A 21,526-nucleotide genomic window follows, 5' to 3' on the forward strand; every position below is an offset into this window, starting at 1 on the left:
GTGCAAACCCAGGGTGCAGCCGACCTTCCATCCGCCAAGACGCTATGAGCCACTCATCTTACGTCTCAGCCCCACATCTCCCTCCTGCTCATGACCCTGCCAAAATTTCTTCCTTCCAGGCCCACAGCACCTACCACTGCCTCTCTGAGACCTTTTTGGTCCAGGCTGAGTTGTTTCTTTTTCCAGGCTCCCCTGTCTGACCTATTACACCTGTCTGACCCTCCACAGTCTGATGCCCTAGACAGCATCGTCTGCAGCTTACATCGGGCTTTGCTAGGGTGTGGCCTGGGAGAGACATTCATTGTGCGCTCACCAGGGAAATGCAGACCAAACAGAAACCAGGCACTTGGCTAACTGCCCCTCAAAGGGCACTAGTGGGACAGAGCCAGAGAATCCACATAACCTCTACCAGCTCACAGGTCATTTATGGAGTTATTCACTTGATGCCTGTGTGATTCCCACTGAAATGCCAAGCATGGTGGTGGCACCAGGGAGACAGGGTGAGCACAGCAGACAAGATCACAGGAAAGGGCTTGTCGTGCACTATGAATTCTGGGGGAAGCAGGTAGCATGCATGGAGGTGATGAACATCTTAACAGCAAGCTCTGATTAGGGCTCGCAAGGAAAACACCTAGAGATGTCACAGAACTGTGGGTCATGTGTGGGAAGCTTCTGGTGACCTGAGGAATTCCTGGCCAGTGGCCAGGCATGCTCCCTCCCGAAAAGCAAGACTCCAGCTAATTAACTCCATTAAGCAGGGAACAGCCTCAGTCTGAAGGGGCTCTTTCGTCAGTGCTGTTCCTGTTAGTTTTAGCAGGATTTATATTATCGATACTCGCATTTTTGCACTAACAATTTTAGCTCACAACATCTGGATTTCTTTTCCTTTTTGTTTCAGAAGTGAGATTAGTGAGGCCTTCCTCTCAGAAGCACACTCTTCCACCCTACTGGACATGAACATGCAAAGGCAGGCACTGCATACCTGGGGCCCAGGTGAGGCCACCCTGCCCTCTATTATGACTGACAGCACTGACACCCAGTCACAGCTGTTTGGGGCTCTGAGAAGGGAGAAGCCCCTCTTATTTCCTCAAAATATTACAAAATCCATGCTGATGAAGTAAGGTTGAAAAACAATTAGAAAGCAATCCTGCTTTTGACCGTCTCGTTATAGCTTGTATCTGAGGTACAGTTGCACAGTACCATGCCAGCCAGACTGTCACAGAACAGACTTGATGCAGGTGGTGACAGGGATGCCACAGGTGCAACAGCACATAGGCTGCTATATCAGCAGAGGTCCAGGAGGCCCTTTCTGTCAGCACCACTTACACTGCAAGGGGAAGAACACGAACTTTCCAGCCAAAAGCTTGGGTGGGGGGCTTCTGGGCATCAAGGCTGAGGACCACACTCAGGACATTTGCACCGAGGAGCTCACAGTGTTGGAGGCGGCTGGGAAGTGAGACTGGGCCATCAGTGAAGGTGAAGAGAGGCAGACATGACTCAGAGCCCCCAAAGGAGTCGCCCGAAATCCCATCAAGTACCAACAACTGCTGAATACCAGGTCCTTGGTCTGCAGGAGTCACCTGATCTCATGGGAGCCCAGGCAGGCAGCTCACTGCAGGTGGAGGTACTCAGAGAGCGGAAGCAGCACACAGCAGTTCCATACTCTCCTAGTGTAGAGTGCTATGTGCCCTGTCTGAAAGCTGCCCCGTTATTTACTAATTCTCCTTCCTCATACATGCTAGGGGTGTAATACTGTACAGTTGAGGTGAAAATGCTGAATGTAGTAAGTAATGGAAAAATCACTCCAGTGGTATTATTTTATCAATTGATTATGCACAAAAATAAAAAGACTAGGAGTGACAAATACACCAATATGCTAATCGCAGTAGTCTAAATATTAGAAATAAGTGATGTTTTCTCATTTGTTGGGTCTGTTTTCTTCTGCAGCTCTGTACTTTTTGGATTGTTTGTGAAAACAAAAAAATTAATTATGAAAAAGTACTTTCCTAAAACATGTAAAGGGGTTGTGTCTGCACACACATTGTTCTAAACACGTCCTATACTTCTGTTTTGTTTTTAAAAAATGCTTAACTGACATATCAAAAAATTAAAAACTATACATATTAATGGGGTCCAAGAAAATGTTTGATATATCTCTATGTTAAGTAATGTTTAAATCAAGTGAAACATCTAGCTTCTCAGACATCTACAATATCTTTATAGAGAAGACTTTCAAGTCCTCTCTTCCACGTCTTGGATGTACAGCATGTTACTGTTTCCACTGAGATGAATGTGCATATTGCTGTTGTTATATGGACAGCTGTGGCACTGAAATGTCTTTTTTTTTTTTTTTTTTTTTTGCGGTACCAGGGATTGAGCTCAGGACCTTGCACTTGTCAGACAAGTACTTATTCTACTGAGTTAACTCCCCGGCCCCCAAAGCAAGTGTCATTGTTTTGTTTGTTTGGCAGAACCAGGGATTGAACTCAGGTACTTGCGCTTGCTAGGCAAGTGCTTAGTCTACAGAGCTATCTCCCTGGCCCCTGAAATGTCTTTGTGAAATTCTTTGACTCAAGAGAGTTTGATTCATCAATACAGAAAATGTTAATCAGAATAAGCAGTCTTGATGGAAAACAGAATAATAACCAGAATGGAGATTGACATAGAATTTTTCTATTCTTCCCTACCTCATGTTTTACCTACTATTTAACTTAAATAACAATATGCATATTAAAAAAAAACAAAAGTAAACCTGATATTCTCTGTAGTTAGACCAGTAATTCTTAGAATTACAATGGTGTAATTTTAGAAATTCACACAGGAGTCTAGAAATGTTAACCATACAATTCCCCTACTACCTGCCCCCATTTCAGCTACTCATTCCCAGTGCAAACTCGGTATGGACCAGCAGGCAAAGAGCTTACTGTGGATAAGTGAATACACTTGTGCCTATGGACCTGCCCTCTAGATGTGGGACAGACATCGAGCTCTCCCCATACAGGGACGGTGGAGGAGAGATGGGAGGTGTCATGTGAAGGCACGAGAACTGGGGTTGGACAGAGGTCAGCCAGCCAAGGCAGGACAGAGGTAAAGAACTTCTGAGAGGCAGTGCCTTATGCTAAGACCCAAAGGATGAGCTCCTGCATGCTGGAGCTGAAAGAGTAAAAGGCAGAACCTGACAAGGCTGTAGCTGTGAGCCTGGAGAGGCCGGGTGCAGGAAGGGGAAGGAGGGGCGCAGGAGCAGGTGGGCTGTGCTGTGACCTTAGGGCCGTGCTGACACCCTGGGCTTCACCCTGGCAGAGCTGGAGCGCTTCAGCATGGCTTTCACAGAGCAGTGGTGAGGTGGCTTTCCACATGAAAACAACGCCTGCTACTGCCTACACAGCAAACAGGTGCCCAGTGAGTGAGGTCACCTCAGGACATTCATCACTAAGTCATCATCCACTAACGACACTTCCTAAGTGCCTTTCTGGCTTTGGTCAATGTTTCACCCACCAGAAAATGTTCTTGCCTATGGCTTCTTGCAGCCTTCTGCATAACTAAAAGAGAGGATGCACAAGGCCCTAAGTAGAAGGACAGCAGGACAGAAACACACCCAGGCTCGCTGGGATGGTGGAGCCAGTGGGAAGGTAAAGACAAAAGAAACAACATTCTGGGAAGACTCGCTGGCCTGCACGTCCTGCCCAATGCATGCTCCCTATGAGTGGGACACCACCAAAATGTAGGAGGTTTCTCAAATAGTCCAGTTTATATTTTCACCCAGAAAACCTTAAAAGTTAGTGTGGAGAAGTAAATGCAATATAATCGTGCATACCCTCCTTGTCAAACTGGTCACAAAAAGGGGGTTGGCCCATGGAAGAGAAAGGAATCTATGTCACCATTCTTATACCCCAGTGTCTTTCTGGGGACAGAAAGGGACTCTGAGACTGCAGACCAGAAGTGGTAGGCACAGCAGGGCTTCGTGAGGCTGCTGCCCCTCTCTACTCCCTCCCGTTCTCATCCAGATGCAGAACACAAGCAAGAGAGAGAGAGAGACAGAGAAGAGAGAAGAGAATATAAAGCTTGGAAACAAGCTCCTGCAGATCCTCCACCACATTAGAGCACATCCTTAGCCATGTACTGGTTGCTGGTGACAAGAAGCGGGATGCTGGACCCCACGGAGGCGAGATAGCTCACCAGCCTTCCCAACACGCAGGAGGCAGCAGAGTCCAAAAGAGAAGCAGAAGCACCGGCAGAAACTGAGTCCCTGGGGCAAGGGAGAGCGCAGACACAGCCGCTCAGCAGCGAGTGACCTGTGCCGCAGCTCTTGCTCTCTTTGGTGTCCTGCGCACCTTCTCTAAGGCATCAGAGCACTCTGCAGCGCGGCCTAGAGAAGTCCCAGGAGAAAGGAACGGCCAAGCGATGGCTGCTTTCCAACACAGACAGAAGGTGCGTGAGCCAGCTCTGCCCTAAGGAGAGGATGTGCTCCTCCCTCTGTAAAACCAGAGGACACGGGGAGGGCCAGGCTGGGCACCTGCACCCCAGAGTCAGGCAGGCCCCCCAAGGCTGCCCAGCCTGAGCAGTGCAGACACCCTCTGGGGTGGGGAGCAGACGGCACCACCCAGCAGAGACAGAAAGGTGTCCGCTGAAGGGAAGAAAGGTCGCTTTCATCTCCGCTCTGCATCAGACCTCCGTGCAGCCACCCCACCTAGACGGAGCTCCTCTCTGCAAAGGCCACCCTCACACTTCTCACAGTAAAAGAGCTGCGGTGATGCCTTCTTCCTTTCAATATCACAGCTGTTTTCCTTGGCCTTATAAACACCTAGATGAAACACAATATCCCAATTATTCGGTAATAAGCAAACTTCTATTTTCATTTTCTCTGCCCATGCAATAGCTCATATTTGCAAACTGTTTCAAAAAGATCTAGTTTGCCAAAAATAACATTCAAGTTATAATAAACTCCAAAAAAAGCATCAGAAACATACAGTCAAAACTAGAACATAACATAAAGCCATTGTTTATGATTCATTAGGAAGTGCTCTCATTACTACGCAAATGAATTCACCATCAACAGTAGTAGTAATTTTATTGAGCTCTTACGTGCCAAGCACTACGCAGAGAGTTTTGTGTGTATTTTCTCATCTGATTCATGTAGCCTTCTTCCGAGGTACACGTTATTATTATCCCTGATGTATAAAACTGTAGGAGAATCTGGCATCGTGCCCAGGGCACAAGGGGCGAGGGCTACAATACTTTTAATTACACCTCTATAGACAACTGTAACTTCACAAAGAAAAAAAAAACAAAGTCAGATTCCTGACTTCGATCACATTCACCAAGAACTCAATTTATACTTTCGGGAGAGAAGCATGTTTTTCTTTACCCACCACCACAGAATCCAATTAAAATATAAATCAAAAATCATGAAAACTTTCAGAATTCACAGCACCAGACCCTGACCCCTAAGAAGCGACAACTTGCTCCTTTTAAGACCTTCGCAGAAATTCAATCTTCACAGAGACAGCGGTGTCTTCGAGGGGTCTCAGTGGGCCTTGGTGTTTACCAGAGAACAAACTAGCTGCAAGGCCTTTTCACCCCACAGCAGAAACAATCTTTTTGCTCATCAGCACACAGAATTGGGAAGAGAAACCTACACCTCCATGACTAACCACAGTGGGATTAGAGTGGCCACAGGACGTAGAAATCACAGAAGGGAGTGAGGGGGACCTCAGGCCAGCTCCCGGCAGAGGGGAAAGCTGTTTCCTCTCTGCAGCCCAGCGCTTGGAATTTCAACACATTCTCCCGTCTCTTCCTCTGATCCAGCCGCTCCCAAGCACCTAATCCAGCCTGTGTGCCAGTCTTGCCTCTGATGCCTTTCCTCTTCATGACATGTGGGGCAGGCGATCATGCCCAGATACGAATGCTGTGCATCTGACTAATTCTGTATCTAAAATGTGGAATGGAGCATCCCTTCCGGTTTACAGCCCTGCTGCCCCTGGTGTGGTCTGCAGACCTGCAGCACTACCTGGGAGCCTGTCAGAAATGCAGGCTCGCAGGTCCTCGCTCAGGCCTGCTATGGCAGAGCCTTCATGTTAGAAGACCTGGCGTGAGTCAGGCACACAGCGAGAACATCTGAATGAGTCCACCTGCCATAGGGTTAGGAACTTACATCCAAAATAAGCACCTTTGGTTATTCTGGGCCAAATAACTGTGAACAGGACCCTCCCTGAGTGGAACAGATACTAGAACCACACTTAAGCAGCACCCAACTGCCTTCACAGGCACCAGCCTCTCCCAGCAGCACCTCAGAAGCTGAAGTGAGGGATCTGCTTTCTGGCAGCCATGGCCAAGGGCAGCCGCATTAGCAGTGGCATGCCAATGTCCTTGTCCAGGATCAAGGGACCCTCTCTAGGGTGTGCAGCAGGGCCACCCTCTCTGAGGGGACTGCACGCACGTGCCACTGCACACCACATTCCCCTAGCTTTATTCTCATGGGCTTCAATGTTATTTTCAATTCACTGAATTGGAGAGAAATAATGGAAGGACAGACTTTTAAAAATGAGAAAATATTTAAATGATGCTTAAAAAGATGTGATCCCAGTGGGAACGTCTTTTCACATCACAAAGTTTTCTTGATTTCTAAAGCAGCAGAGTAGTGTGAATGTCATATTTAGTTAAGCCATGAAGAAAAAGGCACATTATAGGACCACTAAGAGATCAGAAAACAGACAAGCAAAGAAGAGCAAAGGCTAGAAAGAAATGAAAAAGTACAAATTTCAGAAAAATAAACATATGTGCATACAACATGCACACTTGAGAGTTACAAGCTAATTTCCCTAAACATTATACTGATTATCCAAAACATACACAACCACCATGATATTAAGGCTTAATCTCTGCTTAAATGAACACTGACCTAAAGGAAAAGAGAAATTAGGTGAAAGTCACACGCACAGAAAAAGCAGATCAACCTAAAAAAATTATAAACATATCTTCACCCAGAAAAAAATTACAGAGAATTCAATATAAAGGACACAAAGTTTGATTCCATGATAGACGAATGCATAAAGCAAAAGAAGAAACTGCTCATGTACAAAGAGGAAGGTGAGGGAGTGGATTTACAGGTAAAACGAGCAGATTGAAACAGAACAGATGAGTAAGAAATTTGAATTACAACAATGCTAGGACTCCACTTCACTCCAGAAAGAATGACTGTCATCAAGAATCAAGCAACAACAAAGTCTGCTGAGGCAGAGGGCAAAAGGAAACCCTTCCGCGTTGTCAGTGGGAATGCAAACCTGCAAACTGGTCCTGGAGGGAGGTCAGCAGAGAGACTGCTCAATAAAACTGAAGGTAGAGGTTCTCTAGCATTTGGCTCCCCTCCTAAGCATCTTCCTGCAAGACTTAAAGTCGCCATAGCCCAGGGAGCCGCATACACCCAGGTCTACAGTGGCACAAGTCACAGCTGCTGCATCTTGCAGCGCCCTGTGTGGCTGTTAACAGATGGACGAAGAAAGCAAGCGGGGTACTTACACTCAGTGGAGCATTCCTGCCATAGAGAAAGATGAGCTCGAGCCACGTGCTGGACAATGGGCACTGAGACCATAATTAAGTGAAATAAATCAGACACCCAGGCTCTAATATGAGAAGGCCAAAGTGTAAAGAAAGCAAAACAAAGGACAGATAATAGCAAGGAGGGAGAAGAGATCTTCTCAAGGGGGAAGGGGATCAGTGATGTGAGGGAGAGGTGAGAACAGAGGGAAAGGGGACAAGAAAAAGAATTCAGATGTGTCACGCACACAGGCCAGCTCCCGTGATGAACGGGATTGCTCTGTACTGCAAATACAGACTAAGAAAAATTTTAAAATACAGTGAAACCGCAAACTGCAGCCTGGAAATATGAGAACAAACTTTCTTCCTGGAGCTGGTCTCTTCCCAGGGCCTCCATCTATGGGTAGTGCTGCCTTTCAGCCTGTCACCCACTCTGCTGGCTGGCTGAACGCAACGGAACTGCAGTCATCAGTCGCCACTCACAAGGAGCATGGAGCACTGTCCCATGTCCTCCGCCCTCTGCGGTCGACCTTCCACTCACAGCAGCTTATCCTTGTGCCAAGAGGCCCCCTTCTCCAGGCCATGAGGTGCTGTCTCAGCAACTACACCACCTCCTTTCTGAACCCCATAGCCCAGTTCATTCAGGAAGCCTCCCTGCATGCTGTGCCCAGAGCACAAGCCGTTCCTGCTCTCTGTTCAGAGAACATCCGACTCAGATCTCGCCACTGAACACAGGGCCCCAGCGTCCCTGGGTTGCCACCAGACAACAGCCTTTTCATGCTCAACTCTAGTGGCAGGTCCTGTCCCTCTGAAGGGTGCTTCAGGATGTGCACTGGATGGATGGATGGATGGATGGATGGATAGATGGATGAATGAACAAACAAATGAACGTGCATTAAAAATTAAATGACAGGGAATTCAGTTGAATTCAGCTATGTTAGGGCTGGACAAATAGCTCAATGGATTAAAGTGCCTGCTTAGGCAGACACAGGGACTGGAGTTCAATCCCCAGCGTGCCTTGCTGGCCCTGCCCCTGGGGTGCGCTGAGATGGCAAGTGAGACTGGGCGTGGTGGTGCGCGCCTGTAATCCCAGCACTTGGGAGACTGAAAACAGGACGATCACTATGAGTCCAATCTGTGTAGCGAGATCCTGTAGACCCTGTACTAAAATACAAGAAAAAAAAATCAGCTATGTAGGGAGAATTCCCATACCAGGTAAGAGCTGAGGCCTGCCCCATGGCGATAGGATAGTCCCCATGGTGATAGGATAGACAACACATGTTGTTTCTATTTGCTCACTCTAACTCTACCCAGCTTGTTGTAATGCTTATCAAGAAGATCTGACTTTTCATTAGTTTGATCTTCCTTTAAGACACGAACAATGGCTGAAGCCATTTCAGGGGACCCATCCCAAAGGTCAACCACTGACAGGACTCACTGAACACATCTCCTCTGGGTTTCTGAGGGTCTGTATGTATCCTGTTGTCCACTGTCCCTCCGGGGACGAAGGTGCTGATGCTTGGTTCTGAGGTGGTTGGCTGAGCTCTTGGCCATTCTGGGGTTGGCGGCAGCGGTGGAGGAGTTCTGTGCTGTGTTGGCAGGGGTGGCGGCGGCGGGGGAGTTGGCTGTGGTGTTGGCTTTGGTGTAGGTCGCGGTGTTGGCTTAGGGGTGGGCCTGCTGGTAAGGACAGGAGGGATATACGGTGTCCTCAGAGGCCACTTGGTACCTCCAACCTCTGGGATCCAGTTACTTTGTCCTCCATCACCCTTTATAACGGTACTGTTCCCCTTCGGCACATGAACTGGACCTGAAGGGTCAATCATGACTTTGGGAACATCTGAAAGAATAGAGAGATTTCAATTGATATGAGATCATTATTCTCTAAAAGTACATCATCAAACTGTAAAGAGGACACACAAAAACATCTTACCGAGCTAGTCTTCCTTTTGATATTTAGATTATTTCTTATAGCAAATCATGCTATTTTTCACCTAACAAATGTGTTTAGAAGTAGCTAAAAAGAATTAGTATTTTCCACAAGAAATAATACGGATTATTTGAAACACAAAACAACCTTCAGGCATCTCAGTTCTCTAAGCACTTGAGTGCATCCTATTTCTACCTCCAATAAATCCTTCCCAGGTCTTTAAAAATAAGTTTTGAATATTTGCAAAGTGGTAACAAGCGACAGTTGATAAGACTGTATAAGTAGAGATAATGTTAAGTACTTTTCAATATGAGAGCTGTACAGCATGCATATGGTGTGCTGCTACACTACACGTGCACAATGAAATTGTATTTAGATCTAACAGACTAAAGCTCCTCACCCGCACCTTATGTCCATTCAGTTAATGTTTAACCGTTTGTCTAAATGTTCTACATAGGGTGTTATAGTTGGTTTTCCTTCTCGCTTACTAATTTATACAACTGCTTTCTAAAAGCAATTCTCAAGCATTACAAAGAACATTTTTGGAAACTTTTCCTTGGTAATATTCACCAAAAGCAATCAATAGCCTGCCTGGAATGGCATCCTACAGACTAGGAATGACAACTGTGTGACCCCTCAAAAACCCTCTAATCCCCTTGATTTTATGGCCCATGGTTTTCCGTAAATATTTTACTCTGGAAACCTTAAAAATTATCTAATGTTACATGAAAAGAATGCTAAGTTATGGCCTTGGTTTAAAAACTTTCATCTTGGAGACTGCATTTTCTTCCTGTTTGTCTAAGGATACAGCTATAATTGCTTCAAACACAGCTTACAAATTTAAAAGCAAAAGCTCTGGATGTAGAGAAAATCAACATGGGAATTATGCCTTAATAGAATTGGAAGGCATAACTCAGACAAAAACAATGGACTATTATTATCTACTAATGATGATCTGATGCTAATGACAAACATTTATTTCCAATTTTAACACAATTATATTCTAACTTTGTTTCTAGCTAAAGGGAAGCTACAGAGAGGTTTTTTTTTTACAGAGAGATTTTAGGCAAGGAATTCTAATGCTTATAAGATTAGATTACTGGGTTTTTTAAAATACATGGGCAAGTGATCTTATTGTTTGTCTCGTATTACAGCCATGAACAGAACAGCTCCTTGGGAAACCTGTCCCCGTGTCTTGTGCAACACTGTCATTCATGTGGTAGGGCACAGAAGGGGGTGACAAGAGCAGCACAGCCCACGCCCACTGGCTCTTGGAAGCCTATAGCCTGTCACACATGAAAGGAAAAAGACAATGGGGCAAGTACACATCGTGGAGCACTACTCTGCCATGCAGAAGGATAAACCCGAGTCACTTGTAGGAAAACTGTGCTCCTCGAGACACGATGCTGAGTGAAGTGAATCTGACATAGCAGCTTAAATACTACACAGCTTCTTGTATGTGGGAAACCCGAAGTGCAAATAAAGAGCAAGTGAAAACCCACAGGAAACAGGGCGGCAGCTCCTTCACAAGTGGGACGGGCTCAAGACGTGGAAGCAGGACGGAGGGAAGGGAAGGGACAGAAAAAGAACAGCAACTGGGTCTGTATGTGCACCAGCCCCCACAAGGATGTAACTGTTACGCACTGCAAAGGTACACTAATAAAAGTTTTAAAAGAAAAATTTTGAAAAGCTACTCACACACACAGTTCAGCCCGTCACCCTGGTAGCCTTCTACACACTTGCACATGTATGACCCGTGCACGTTGTAGCATCGGGCAAAGGTGCTGCACTGGTGCTGCCCGAGGGCACACTCATCAATGTCTGTGCCAGAGAGCAGGGAAGAAATGGTTTGTTTAGGAGCCAAATAGGATGACATGAAAGCGCAGTCTCAAAGAGAACTCCATGGTGGGTGGGCGGGGGGCACACTGGGGATAGAAACCAAGGCCTTCACACTACGTGACGACCCCAGCCTTTTCTTTTTTAATGTTGAGACATGGTCTGGCCAATTTGCTAAATTGTCCAATTGGGCTCAAACTTGTAATTCTCCTTTCTCAGCTGTCAGGGTACTAGGATTACAGGTTTGGGCCACCACGCCTGGCTGGGAGTTTTCTTTTCCCAATATAAAAGTCTGTGTAAAATCAGAAGATAAATGGACTCAGTGGCTGCACTAGACGTCAGTCAGTTTCATTTAATGCTGGTCCCCTCCCCTTCCCTGGTATGGAAGAGATCTCTCAATGCCACAGGGAGAAATGAATATACCGTAACACTGGTATTTGCCTCCAATGTACATGAGGTCGAAGCCTTTGTGGCACTTGCAGATGTAACTGCCGAAGGTGTTGACACACTGCCTGAATCTGGGGCAGGACACTCTCCCGGTGGCACACTCGTCGACATCTAGAAACACAAGATAACTGCGTCTGAGGAGGGTCGAGGCATGTTCTGACGGAGCATGCCTGACGGTCGTCGCTGGCTGCACAGAGGCCTGACAGCCTCGGCTCATCAGAAGCAGCATCCAGCAGGCAGCCCAGGGGCAACAGGAGTTCCTCTCTCCAAATTCCAACTTACCCGCCTACGCAGACTGCTCCTCTCTACACTGCCTGCATCTGCCTTGCTGCTTGCACAAGACGCACGAGTCACCCCTGCCAACTCCAGTCCCTGGGCCTTCTGTTCACCAAGTCCTTCTGACCCTGGCTGCTCATAGCCACTGCCGCCTATCAAGCCAGCGGCTCTGAGCAAGGCTGCTCCAAGAGTGCTAGGCCAGGCCTCCTGCTGCCAGCCTCACCTTCCCAAACATGTGGCCTGCACGCCAGAGTGTGTAAGAACAGAGCATCCCTGCGCTGAAAGCTATGCACCTGGCCCACTTGCTTTGTGTACTAAACCCTCATTTCTCCTGCATCCCACACCATCCTGGCTCCACCTGCACCCCACATGCTAGGTACTGAAGCTCAGCAGCCTCTTTCCCTGGATCAGCAGGCTCCCAGAAGGGCTCCTGGCCCAGGCCCCAGACTGCTGGACTTTTCTTTCTCAGCACCTCTGGTGAACCTGTAGAGCACTCCACAACCTCACTGGGTATTTTCTTTTCTGTCTTCCCACTGCAATGTCAGTTCCACAGGATCGAAATCTTGCCTGCCTTGTTTGTCACTGTCCACCCAGCACTGAGCACTAAGCACTGTGCCTGGACACAGGAGGCACTTACCAAGTGCCTGCTGGTTACCCAGTTCCTCTACTTGTGCTCAGCATACACTTAGTGCACTCAGACCTGGCAAGGGCTCTAGGCAGCATTCTCTCCACCCTCAGGATGAGGAGACGCATGTGCGAAGGAAGGAAGTCTCCTGCTGAGGTCGCGTTTCTAGTACATGGCACAGCCAGGTTCAAAACCAAGGCCCAGGCCTGCCACAGCTCTCTCCTGCCACCTAACTTTCTGGGAAGAAAGCCAACTCCCATGTGGAGTGGCATGTAAAAGCCGGCCCTGCTATCTGAGCCTCACTTACTCCCTGCTCATCTTCCATGGCTCACGCCCTAGGACACCTGCTCCTTCCACGGTGTCACAGAGGGAAATCCTCCTTGAGAGAGAGCTGGGGCCTCTAGAGGACACCAACGACTGCCTCTGCTCCTTCTCCTAACACCACCCATCTTCCCGTGTGCCCAGAGGCTGCCAACAGGCATGCCACACTCACCCACACAGGTCCTCCCATCAGGAGCAAGCTGCAGGCCTGGGGAGGGGCACTGGCATCGGACCTGTCCCTTGACAACGTCACAGCCATACTGACAGTTTGCCATGGAGCACGTCAGGGCACCTGGAAAGAGAATGGCTATGAGTCAGAGGCAGAAACCAAAACCTGGAATTGCAGTCCACATGTCCCAAAATCAGTGACATTGAATCAATGAGGACAGAGAAGCTTCTGTGATCCAGCATTTGGATTAAGGACAAAATGGAGGTGGGGAATAGAAAGTCCCCCTTCCACAAGGATATGCTGTATGTGAGCCATTTTTGTCACTCCCATGCTTTGGAAGGATTTGTAGACAGATGTGAACTTTCCCTCACACACACTATGGAAATTTCTCCCATGGCCAAGGAAAGTAGAGAATGGAGGTATTTTCCACATTCCTCCAGCTGGGTGCTGCCCTTAAGCCAAACCTCCAAGTGACTGCTTCGGCTGGATTCTCTCCAGGGAACAGCAGGACCAGGGACCCACCACACGCACAATAGCGAGACCCTTGTAGCACATGTCCCACCTGGTCCCACAAAGGTTCACCTAGGCTCACACAATGTCAGGTGCAATTGGCAAACACTTCTCAGTGTTCAAAATGTAATCTGGATAACTGGTAATTTGGTAAAAATAAAAGTCAAGTTATTAGTTGCTTAATATCAATTGGATGTTCAGTCTGCCGAGAATTTCAGGGCAGTGTCTTTTATGAACACACAGAGGACATCAGGGAAACCAGCCATTTCTTTCTTACAAAGATAGACATGAAATCTTTTTTGACATTATAGCTGCTTATGTTTTACTTTTTTCAATAGAACAATTTTAGACAATTAAAAAAGTCTAGCCTTCAGGTTATTAATGAAGTGAGAAGGCATTTACGAACTATTTATAATCACTCAACAGACCTGACATATTTTCTCTGAACAGCAGTCAAATAATCACTAATGTTCTTTCTTCTACCTGAATTAGTTCTTTTGAGCCCAATGAAAGGAATGAAAATGTTGGGAAAAAACACTTAGGAAATGTCCTCAGTGTTACGATTGTCTTAAGTTCTATTTCCAAATCAGCACTAGCGTCCATAGTAAGAGAACGTCACACATCTGAAGTGAGCAGCTCTCAGCTGCGGCGGTGCATACCTGTGACCCCACACTCTGGGACTGAGCCAGGAAACAGTACCCTGGCACTCTGTGACAGAGAGTGCTTGACTCAAGATTTTAAAAATAAACATCCAAGTGGGGATGTAGGGATATAGGTCCATGCAAAGGAAAACACTAGGTTCAAACCCTAGCACTGCCAAAAATAAAGCAAAATGAGCCTCTCTCCTTTTGATTTCTGCTCCTGGAAGACACACTTGAACACATGCACACGCCCTGGAGAGGAGGCCGACAGGCCACTTCCACAAGGCACACAAGTGACAGCACTCAGGCGACAGCTGGGATTCTTGCCATACTTGCGCAGGAGCCGTCGGGCATTGGCATGTGACCACTGAGGCAGTAGCACTTGTAGCTGCCGAGAGTGTTCATGCAGCGGTGCTTGCAAGGCCGTGGCTTCAGGCCACACTCGTTCAGGTCTGGAAAGAGGGCAGTGGAAAAGGAAAGAAAGTCACAAACCTCGGCACTCACACAAAACGCTGAAAGCTTCTTGTTACTGAAACCTGAGGGAGAAAAGTAGGTAGAGATATGTGGTGCACACGATTGTCACAGACACCGGAGATGAGTGCTTTCAATGGGTGTCCACCTGTGGCCGCCAGGAGTGGCCTTGGCTCCCATGGGTCTGTATGAATGGCCTGCATACATTCCAGGAACCCCACTCTTCGTGGGCAGGGTCCAACATCACCTCTCGGCTGACTGCCAACAGGTTCAGGGCTTCTGTGTTTCCAGAAGACGTGGTGTGAGCATACACAAAGCACCTTTTAAATGACTGGGAAGAATACGAATTTTAAAAACATCTGACTGTTTGACCTTCCCAAATGACAACCGTACTTTCAGAAGATAAGAATTACATGAACTAGACTGAACGTTAGTGTGGCTTGTTTTTTTGGGTAGAGTCTAGATTGATCTCAGATCAAAGAAGAAAATTCAGTTTCCTACTTTAGTAATGCACTCAAGTCAGAAAACTTTGAAAAAGCCTTCCGCCAGTATATTTTTATCCTTTCAGCAGGGAAGAGGGGCATATGGAAATGCTAATGGACAGAACATAATGCACGATCGTTATGCATTTTACGTTTATTGGTTTAAATATCAAGATGAAATAAATTAACGAAACCCACATTATGAAAGTTTTCCAAGTTGAAAACTGCCTCAAGTGACATAAAACACATAATAACATCCAAACATGGAAACAGGATGCCCATTAAATAGACTTCATTAGGAAGAAATGTGACCACATGTTTATGTACCTGATTAGCATAATTTAATTAGCTGTTAATCTATGTACTGAATACTAAATGTGAATAATATATCTAGCTAGCTATTTTTCAAATCTGCTCACCTATTAGGAATCTATGTGCTCCATTTAATTACCAAGCTATTTTTTAAATCATCAAATAATTACTGTAACTAAGAATATTTTCACATCTTACTGTCTTCTCAACTTGTTTTGTTTTCTATTCATAACAAAAACCTAAGCAGGTCCTCAACTGTGTAATGCTGAGAAAGGCCATAATAAATAAAGCAAACACCACTGTTCCTTCCTACACCTTCCACAATATGCTACTTTATTATTTCTTGCTTGGCCAAGGGTTTTCAAAACAATATTTCAAAAGAAAAAGTGTTCCTCATAGAAGGTGCTCTGCAGATGATACTATGAAAAGGTTGATTTCTGTCTTTACTGAAACAAAATAAAAGATAAGGAGGAATGACTGACAAAGAAATTCCCCTTTCTCCATTCTTCCTCCTTGCACTTGAATACTTATTGAAAACCCAAGCCAAGGAATCTTCTCTCTCAACCTCTAAGAGGAGTTGTCATTCCTAGCTCATGCAGAGTTACACTCCGCACAGATATATCCCAGACTGATACTATACCAAATATATTTAAATTTTAGTACACTACAAGAAAAAGTTTTGTGTTTTGAATATTCTTTCTTCAGTAAAAACTAAACAGCACTAGAAAACAATAGTATAGGGGTATTGATAAGATTTTTTTTTCAAAGCATTAAGAGTCCCTATTTTTAGAGAGCCACAGAAACTCTTGTGGGCTAGGCCCAAGGTTCCCACCTCCAGGGGCTCCTAAGTGAGGAGGAGCTTGGGAGCAGTGCATAAACTTGGAAATCTGCCTGGGTGTGGCCTGGTCTGAAGTGGAGGCTGCAGGGCAGCCCTTCAACTTCTGGCTGCAGGGCATCCCCACAGCCAGCCTGCCACAAAACGAATTCATCCTTCACTCCCCGTGGGAGAGGATTGTGAGGGTAGGAATCATGAACCAAAAGGAAATAAAAACCATAAACTAATTCCAGAGAAATCTGGGAATCACTCTGTAAAACAATATGGAAAAGTAAGACAACACACAGCATTCCATGGCAGATGCAGAACCTTGTCCTGGCTGTTTCACCTGTTGGTCCTGTGGCACACGGCACCCAAGTCTACAGAAAGCAATCTGAGAAAGATGTACTGTCACAGCTATTGAGGAACTCCGTGACATTACCCAGCAGGTGGCTGGGTTACTAACCCCAGGGGGCCATCACTGCCTCACTTGCATAAGGCCTTACAGACCACCTCAGACATAAAACACAGGTCCACAGCACCCTCCTCACCAGGGTTTATCAGTGCGGGATGCACAGCAGATTCTGCTGAGGTAGAAGCCTCAATCCTAATTTCTTTCTCAATAAATGAAAGAAAAAAAAAGCCTCAAAAGATGAAATGTTGCTGGCATCCTGGGAAGGACGTTCCTGCTTCTCAGTGCTCTTGAAAGTTTCTAGTCCAGAATTGTGCTACCTTATGTTTTGTATTGATCCAAAGCTTTAAAAATCAAATCACTATGCACTGCTTCCAATAAATGCCATATTCATTATCATAACTTGTTAATCAAAATTGATATTGACATAATTGATAAATGACACTGTTATTATTAGAAATTCAAAATAAAGACTATGAGAAGTCTCCTTGGTCCACACTATCTCAGATCTTAAAGATTGTTAAGAAAAACCAGGAAATAAAACATTAGTGGGTTTTTTGTTGTTGTTGTTGTTGTTGTTGTTGTTGTTGTTTGTTTCTTTGGTGGACCGAGGGATTGAACTCAGGCCCTTGCGCTTGCCAGGTAAGCGCTTATTCAACTGAGCCATCTCCCTGGCCCCAACATTAGTATTTTCATTTTGAATTTGCTTCAACCTTGATGTTTCTCTGGAAGTGTGCAAGAAAATATAAATTATCAGGTAAAATTTACAATAAAAATGTAATGAGTTCTATCATGTCCTATCAGCGGTTTATAATTAGTCCACTTACATTCAAATGCTTTAAATGTAAAGTACACAATTCTCCAGGAGCATTAGCACGAGAAGAGCATTTAGCAGTGGGTGGGTGGACCTGGGCACTGGGTGGGGAGGAGAGAGCAGGGAGGAGGTGCTGCGCCAGAGCGATGCAAGCTGCACAGCTTTAGGGCTGCACTTCGGGGGAGGGGGCTCGGAGATGATCCGCATGCAGACGTTGCAAGCCAGTTTGAAGACAGGAGAGGAGATTCGCTGAGTGAGAGAGCTCAGTGGGGCCTTCAGAATCGTCGCATTCATGTTAATGCATTTGACTCCCCTTAGGGCAGCGTTTCAGGAACATAGGTTTTCAAAATTTATCTGATGAGAGTGAGGTCACAGGCAAGCAGATGCTAATGTATCAACCTCCGGATCTTCAACTGACTAAATTACAGGAAGATATTCAAACATGCCACATTCCTTATCAGCAGAGACAATAATTACTTAAAAACTATTTTCTTGCAGTCATGCTAAGTTCCTAAACCTCTGAGTGGGTAAGGAACAAAATCTCTCAGAACAGTGAAGTTATCCAACAACATTACTGTTGTGCACAACTTTCCAGCACAATGAGGATGTTAAGATTTTTTCAGTGATCCTATTTTCATACCAAGTTCATAGGCAAACAGGGCAGGGGCTACTGTTACATCAAGACTGATTGGTTGGCTGAGACCCAAGCACAGTACACGACCTGCTCACAGTCAACGGAAGCAGAATTTATGCTTTCTGAAGCTGCAAAATGTACAGTGCAAGAAAAAAGCCAGTGTGCAGGGCAATTCCTAGGTGAACCTAACAACCTACATCTCCAGGAGACAGTGGAGAGAGGGAGATTCACTCACTAAAAGCCACCTGGCAAGAGGCTTCCAAACCCCAATTCAGTTGCTGCCAAGTTCCTAACTTGACCTACATAGGAAAACTAAGGCTATTTGCTATCTGACTTTTGGGAAACATTTTAAAATCCAGAAAAGAGAAGAGAAGCAATGATATTAATACAGTAAAAGGACAGCGAGGGCCCCACGTTTTGGGACACAGAGAAGGAGCAGCAGAGGACAATTCCTGCCATGGGCTCCACGTGCTCGGGCCGAAGGTTGCATACTCCTGGCCGGACTCCAGCACATTCGCAAGATGTGACACAGCGGCAGGAAGCCGTGCAAGGACAGAGCAGGCCACCTTGACAATGTGCGCTCACCCTGTGAAGGTAAACTGGTGGCTTGATGATCCGGGGGTTGGAAAGGAGGCTGCTCACTGCCTTGGTCAGGAGGAGCCGGGTAGGAGAGGCCGTCTTCACACCGGAAGGAGGTAACAAGAGTCAGCTGTGAGCTCGTATTGTTTTTAGTTCTAAAAATCTTCACAGGTATATATTAAACGATTACACAAAGTTGATGAAATTTAAAAAGAATTCTTTAGCTACTTCACAAAAGAACAATTTCTAGTTCTGCCGTCTTTTAAATTTTATTTTCCTAAAAACTTGTATCATCTTGCTTCCCGAAGGCAATATGCATGTTATAAATTAGCAATGCAGCATTCTCATACTAATTTTTAAAAACACTAAAACATAAAGGGTGATTTTTAAAACCATGATTTTAATCAGCAACAGAAGAGAAAAAAAAAACAAAAAAAATTACAAAAATATAGATACACTCAACCTACTCTGTTTAGGGGTATTAAAGTATGAAATTACCAAATTAAGACCTTTTTCATGCAATGTTGTTATATAACAACAGTTTAAAATGTACAGAGAGTATGTGCAAATTTATGATTTCCATGGAGATATTATTTAAATAGTAACATGTTAGCTCAGTAATGTCTTCACTCAGAAGTTAAGCATGTATGCCACGTTTAGGTCACGCTTAATTAAAACAAACATGAAAGCTTTACACAAAAACATGGTTGCCAATATTAGCTATTATGGTTTAGATCTAAACTGGCCCTCAAAGTTGCACATGTGCAGAGGTGCAGCCTGGTCACAAGGGGCAGGTTCCTGAGGCCACGGTGGAAAGCCCCTCCCTTGTCTCTCTGCCTCCAGCTGCTGCGAGGTGAGCAGCTCTCCCCTCAGAGCCTTCCCCCATGCCCTTCCTGCCTAGAGCAGCTTTCTCTGGACTGAACCTCGTGAACCGTGAGCCAGATGAACCTTCTTATCCTTCAACTTGTGAGGATCAGGCACTGTGTCTCAACAACAGGAAAAGTAATACCTTACCTTTGTAACATGTTACATCATAGATGCAACTCAGAGTAAAGCCAAATGTCAGCCTCATATTGTTTTAACAATTGGTTAAACATTCAAATCAAAATACATTCATTTCTGGGGTGGAAGCCATATTTCTCTCAAAAAGTAAGACTGTAGGGAACATTACGTGATGCTTAATAAAGCAATCCACTTTCAAGTGTAACTACTACAAACTTAATGTCTGGTTCTATGCTACAAAATACAAATTCTTTTCTTGGGATGAGGAATTCATCATTAAGAGACATAAATCAGGACAAAATATTAATGACTGATATTTATAAATCATTTCTTCTAAAATTAAAATGCACTATGAACTCAAAAGAATGTCTTCCATTTCTAAAAAAAAAAAAAGAGATAATTCTCTTAATAGTTTTGGGTTTTGTATGGGGGGGGGAAGAAGGGAGGTGCATATGGACAGACTTGAGAAGGAAAATATACACATAAGTAAAACTGCCAGGGAATGTGCGGTGCGGGCAGGCAATCGATCAAAGCAAATGTGGGCAGCATCTAGGTTAGGTCTCACATTGTACACAAGGTGCTGTAGGTTCGTGACCAGTCCCAAACTATGACTTCCTGTCTGATCTTGGACAGCAAATCCAGATAATGACCCAGAGGGAAGAGTGACCCCAGCGGGGACAAGACTGCTAATCGAAGCCAGCTTTCAAGTGCCGCTTTCCTGGCTAAATGCCTGCTCCCAGATGGCCCCTTTAATGTGGGTCACACTCCCGCCCTTTATTCCACCAAGCAAGTCCCCAGGGGGAGGTTCTTTAAAGTTTATAACTCAAAGCAAACTTCTTAGCCAATACTTGCCTCAGACTAAACCTACTTTTAACCAATCACTAATTTCTGGGTCTGTAAAATGCTTTTAAATTTACTTCTTGACATTTCTCTCCTTCAGAAAAAAAGAAACTGGTTTGACTGCCCCTGTTTGAGATGTACTTGCTCCTCTATGAAGGCACATGGGCCTAGGCAGAGGCATCTCGTGTGGACAGTTTGTTCTCCAAGGGTGGAGGGCTCTCGGGCAGTCCTCACACTTCCCACACCTCCCTTCCAGCCTCTCTCAATCTGGTGGGCTCTGGATCCATGGAATAAGAGACCACCTAAGCGGTGGCATCAGACAACTCCAGGGAACCCTTTCAAGTTCCCACAGCATTTAGAACCACAAACCATAATATCAATCAATCATTTATTTAGCAAATATTTACTATGCACAGAGCATGTAGAGGCCACTCACAGCCTTCAGGAGCCCAGAGATCAGAGACAAAACACAGGGCCTTGCTGACAGCAGGAATCAAGAATGTGTCTCAACTATCTTTTTGCTCATTTTATAAGAGCAAGGCAAGAAATGACTAAAACACATGCATTTACTCTAGAGTTTTATTTTCAAGATTGGGCTTGAAATTACATTGTGAGGGTCGGTGCTATTTTTGCAGGTGTAGAATCCATTTCACCATTACAAATCTTCTCTTTCCTAAGAAATATGGCTCTGGACAGCAAGATTTTAACTCAGCATTTTCCCATTCTCTTTTAAAAACTAGGTATGCATTACAGGAAAAAGTATATGGTAACTGGCTTCCTGGAAATCAGAGATGCTCAGGAATGGAACTTTTTTGCAATAATAGTTTTAATGTCTTTGAAGGAATAAAATTGATGCAGCACCTGTGGATAAATTTAAGTGA

At 45.3% G+C, this 21,526-nt stretch overlaps 1 protein-coding gene across 4 annotated transcripts in view; it reads right to left on the bottom strand.

Moving 5' to 3' along the window:
• Npnt (nephronectin) overlaps positions 1-21,526 on the bottom strand; it is an 81,400-nt gene that overhangs the window by 12,196 nt on the left and 47,678 nt on the right. For 2 of the 4 annotated variants that reach the window (XM_004626771.2, XM_023709995.1), the window contains 6 exons: positions 18,810-18,902; positions 14,618-14,737; positions 13,138-13,257; positions 11,720-11,854; positions 11,159-11,281; positions 8,972-9,370 (listed from right to left, as the gene is read on the bottom strand). In XM_004626771.2, coding sequence (XP_004626828.1) covers positions 8,972-9,370; positions 11,159-11,281; positions 11,720-11,854; positions 13,138-13,257; positions 14,618-14,737; positions 18,810-18,902 — 990 coding nt within the window. The remainder of the gene's footprint in view (positions 1-8,971; positions 9,371-11,158; positions 11,282-11,719; positions 11,855-13,137; positions 13,258-14,617; positions 14,738-18,809; positions 18,903-21,526) is intronic. The other 2 variants (XM_023709998.1, XM_023709996.1) reach the window with 1 other exon arrangement.

Source organism: Octodon degus, unplaced genomic scaffold (assembly GCF_000260255.1).
Source record: "Octodon degus isolate 3935 unplaced genomic scaffold, OctDeg1.0 scaffold00016, whole genome shotgun sequence".
In the NCBI taxonomy this organism is placed as follows: domain Eukaryota; kingdom Metazoa; phylum Chordata; class Mammalia; order Rodentia; family Octodontidae; genus Octodon; species Octodon degus.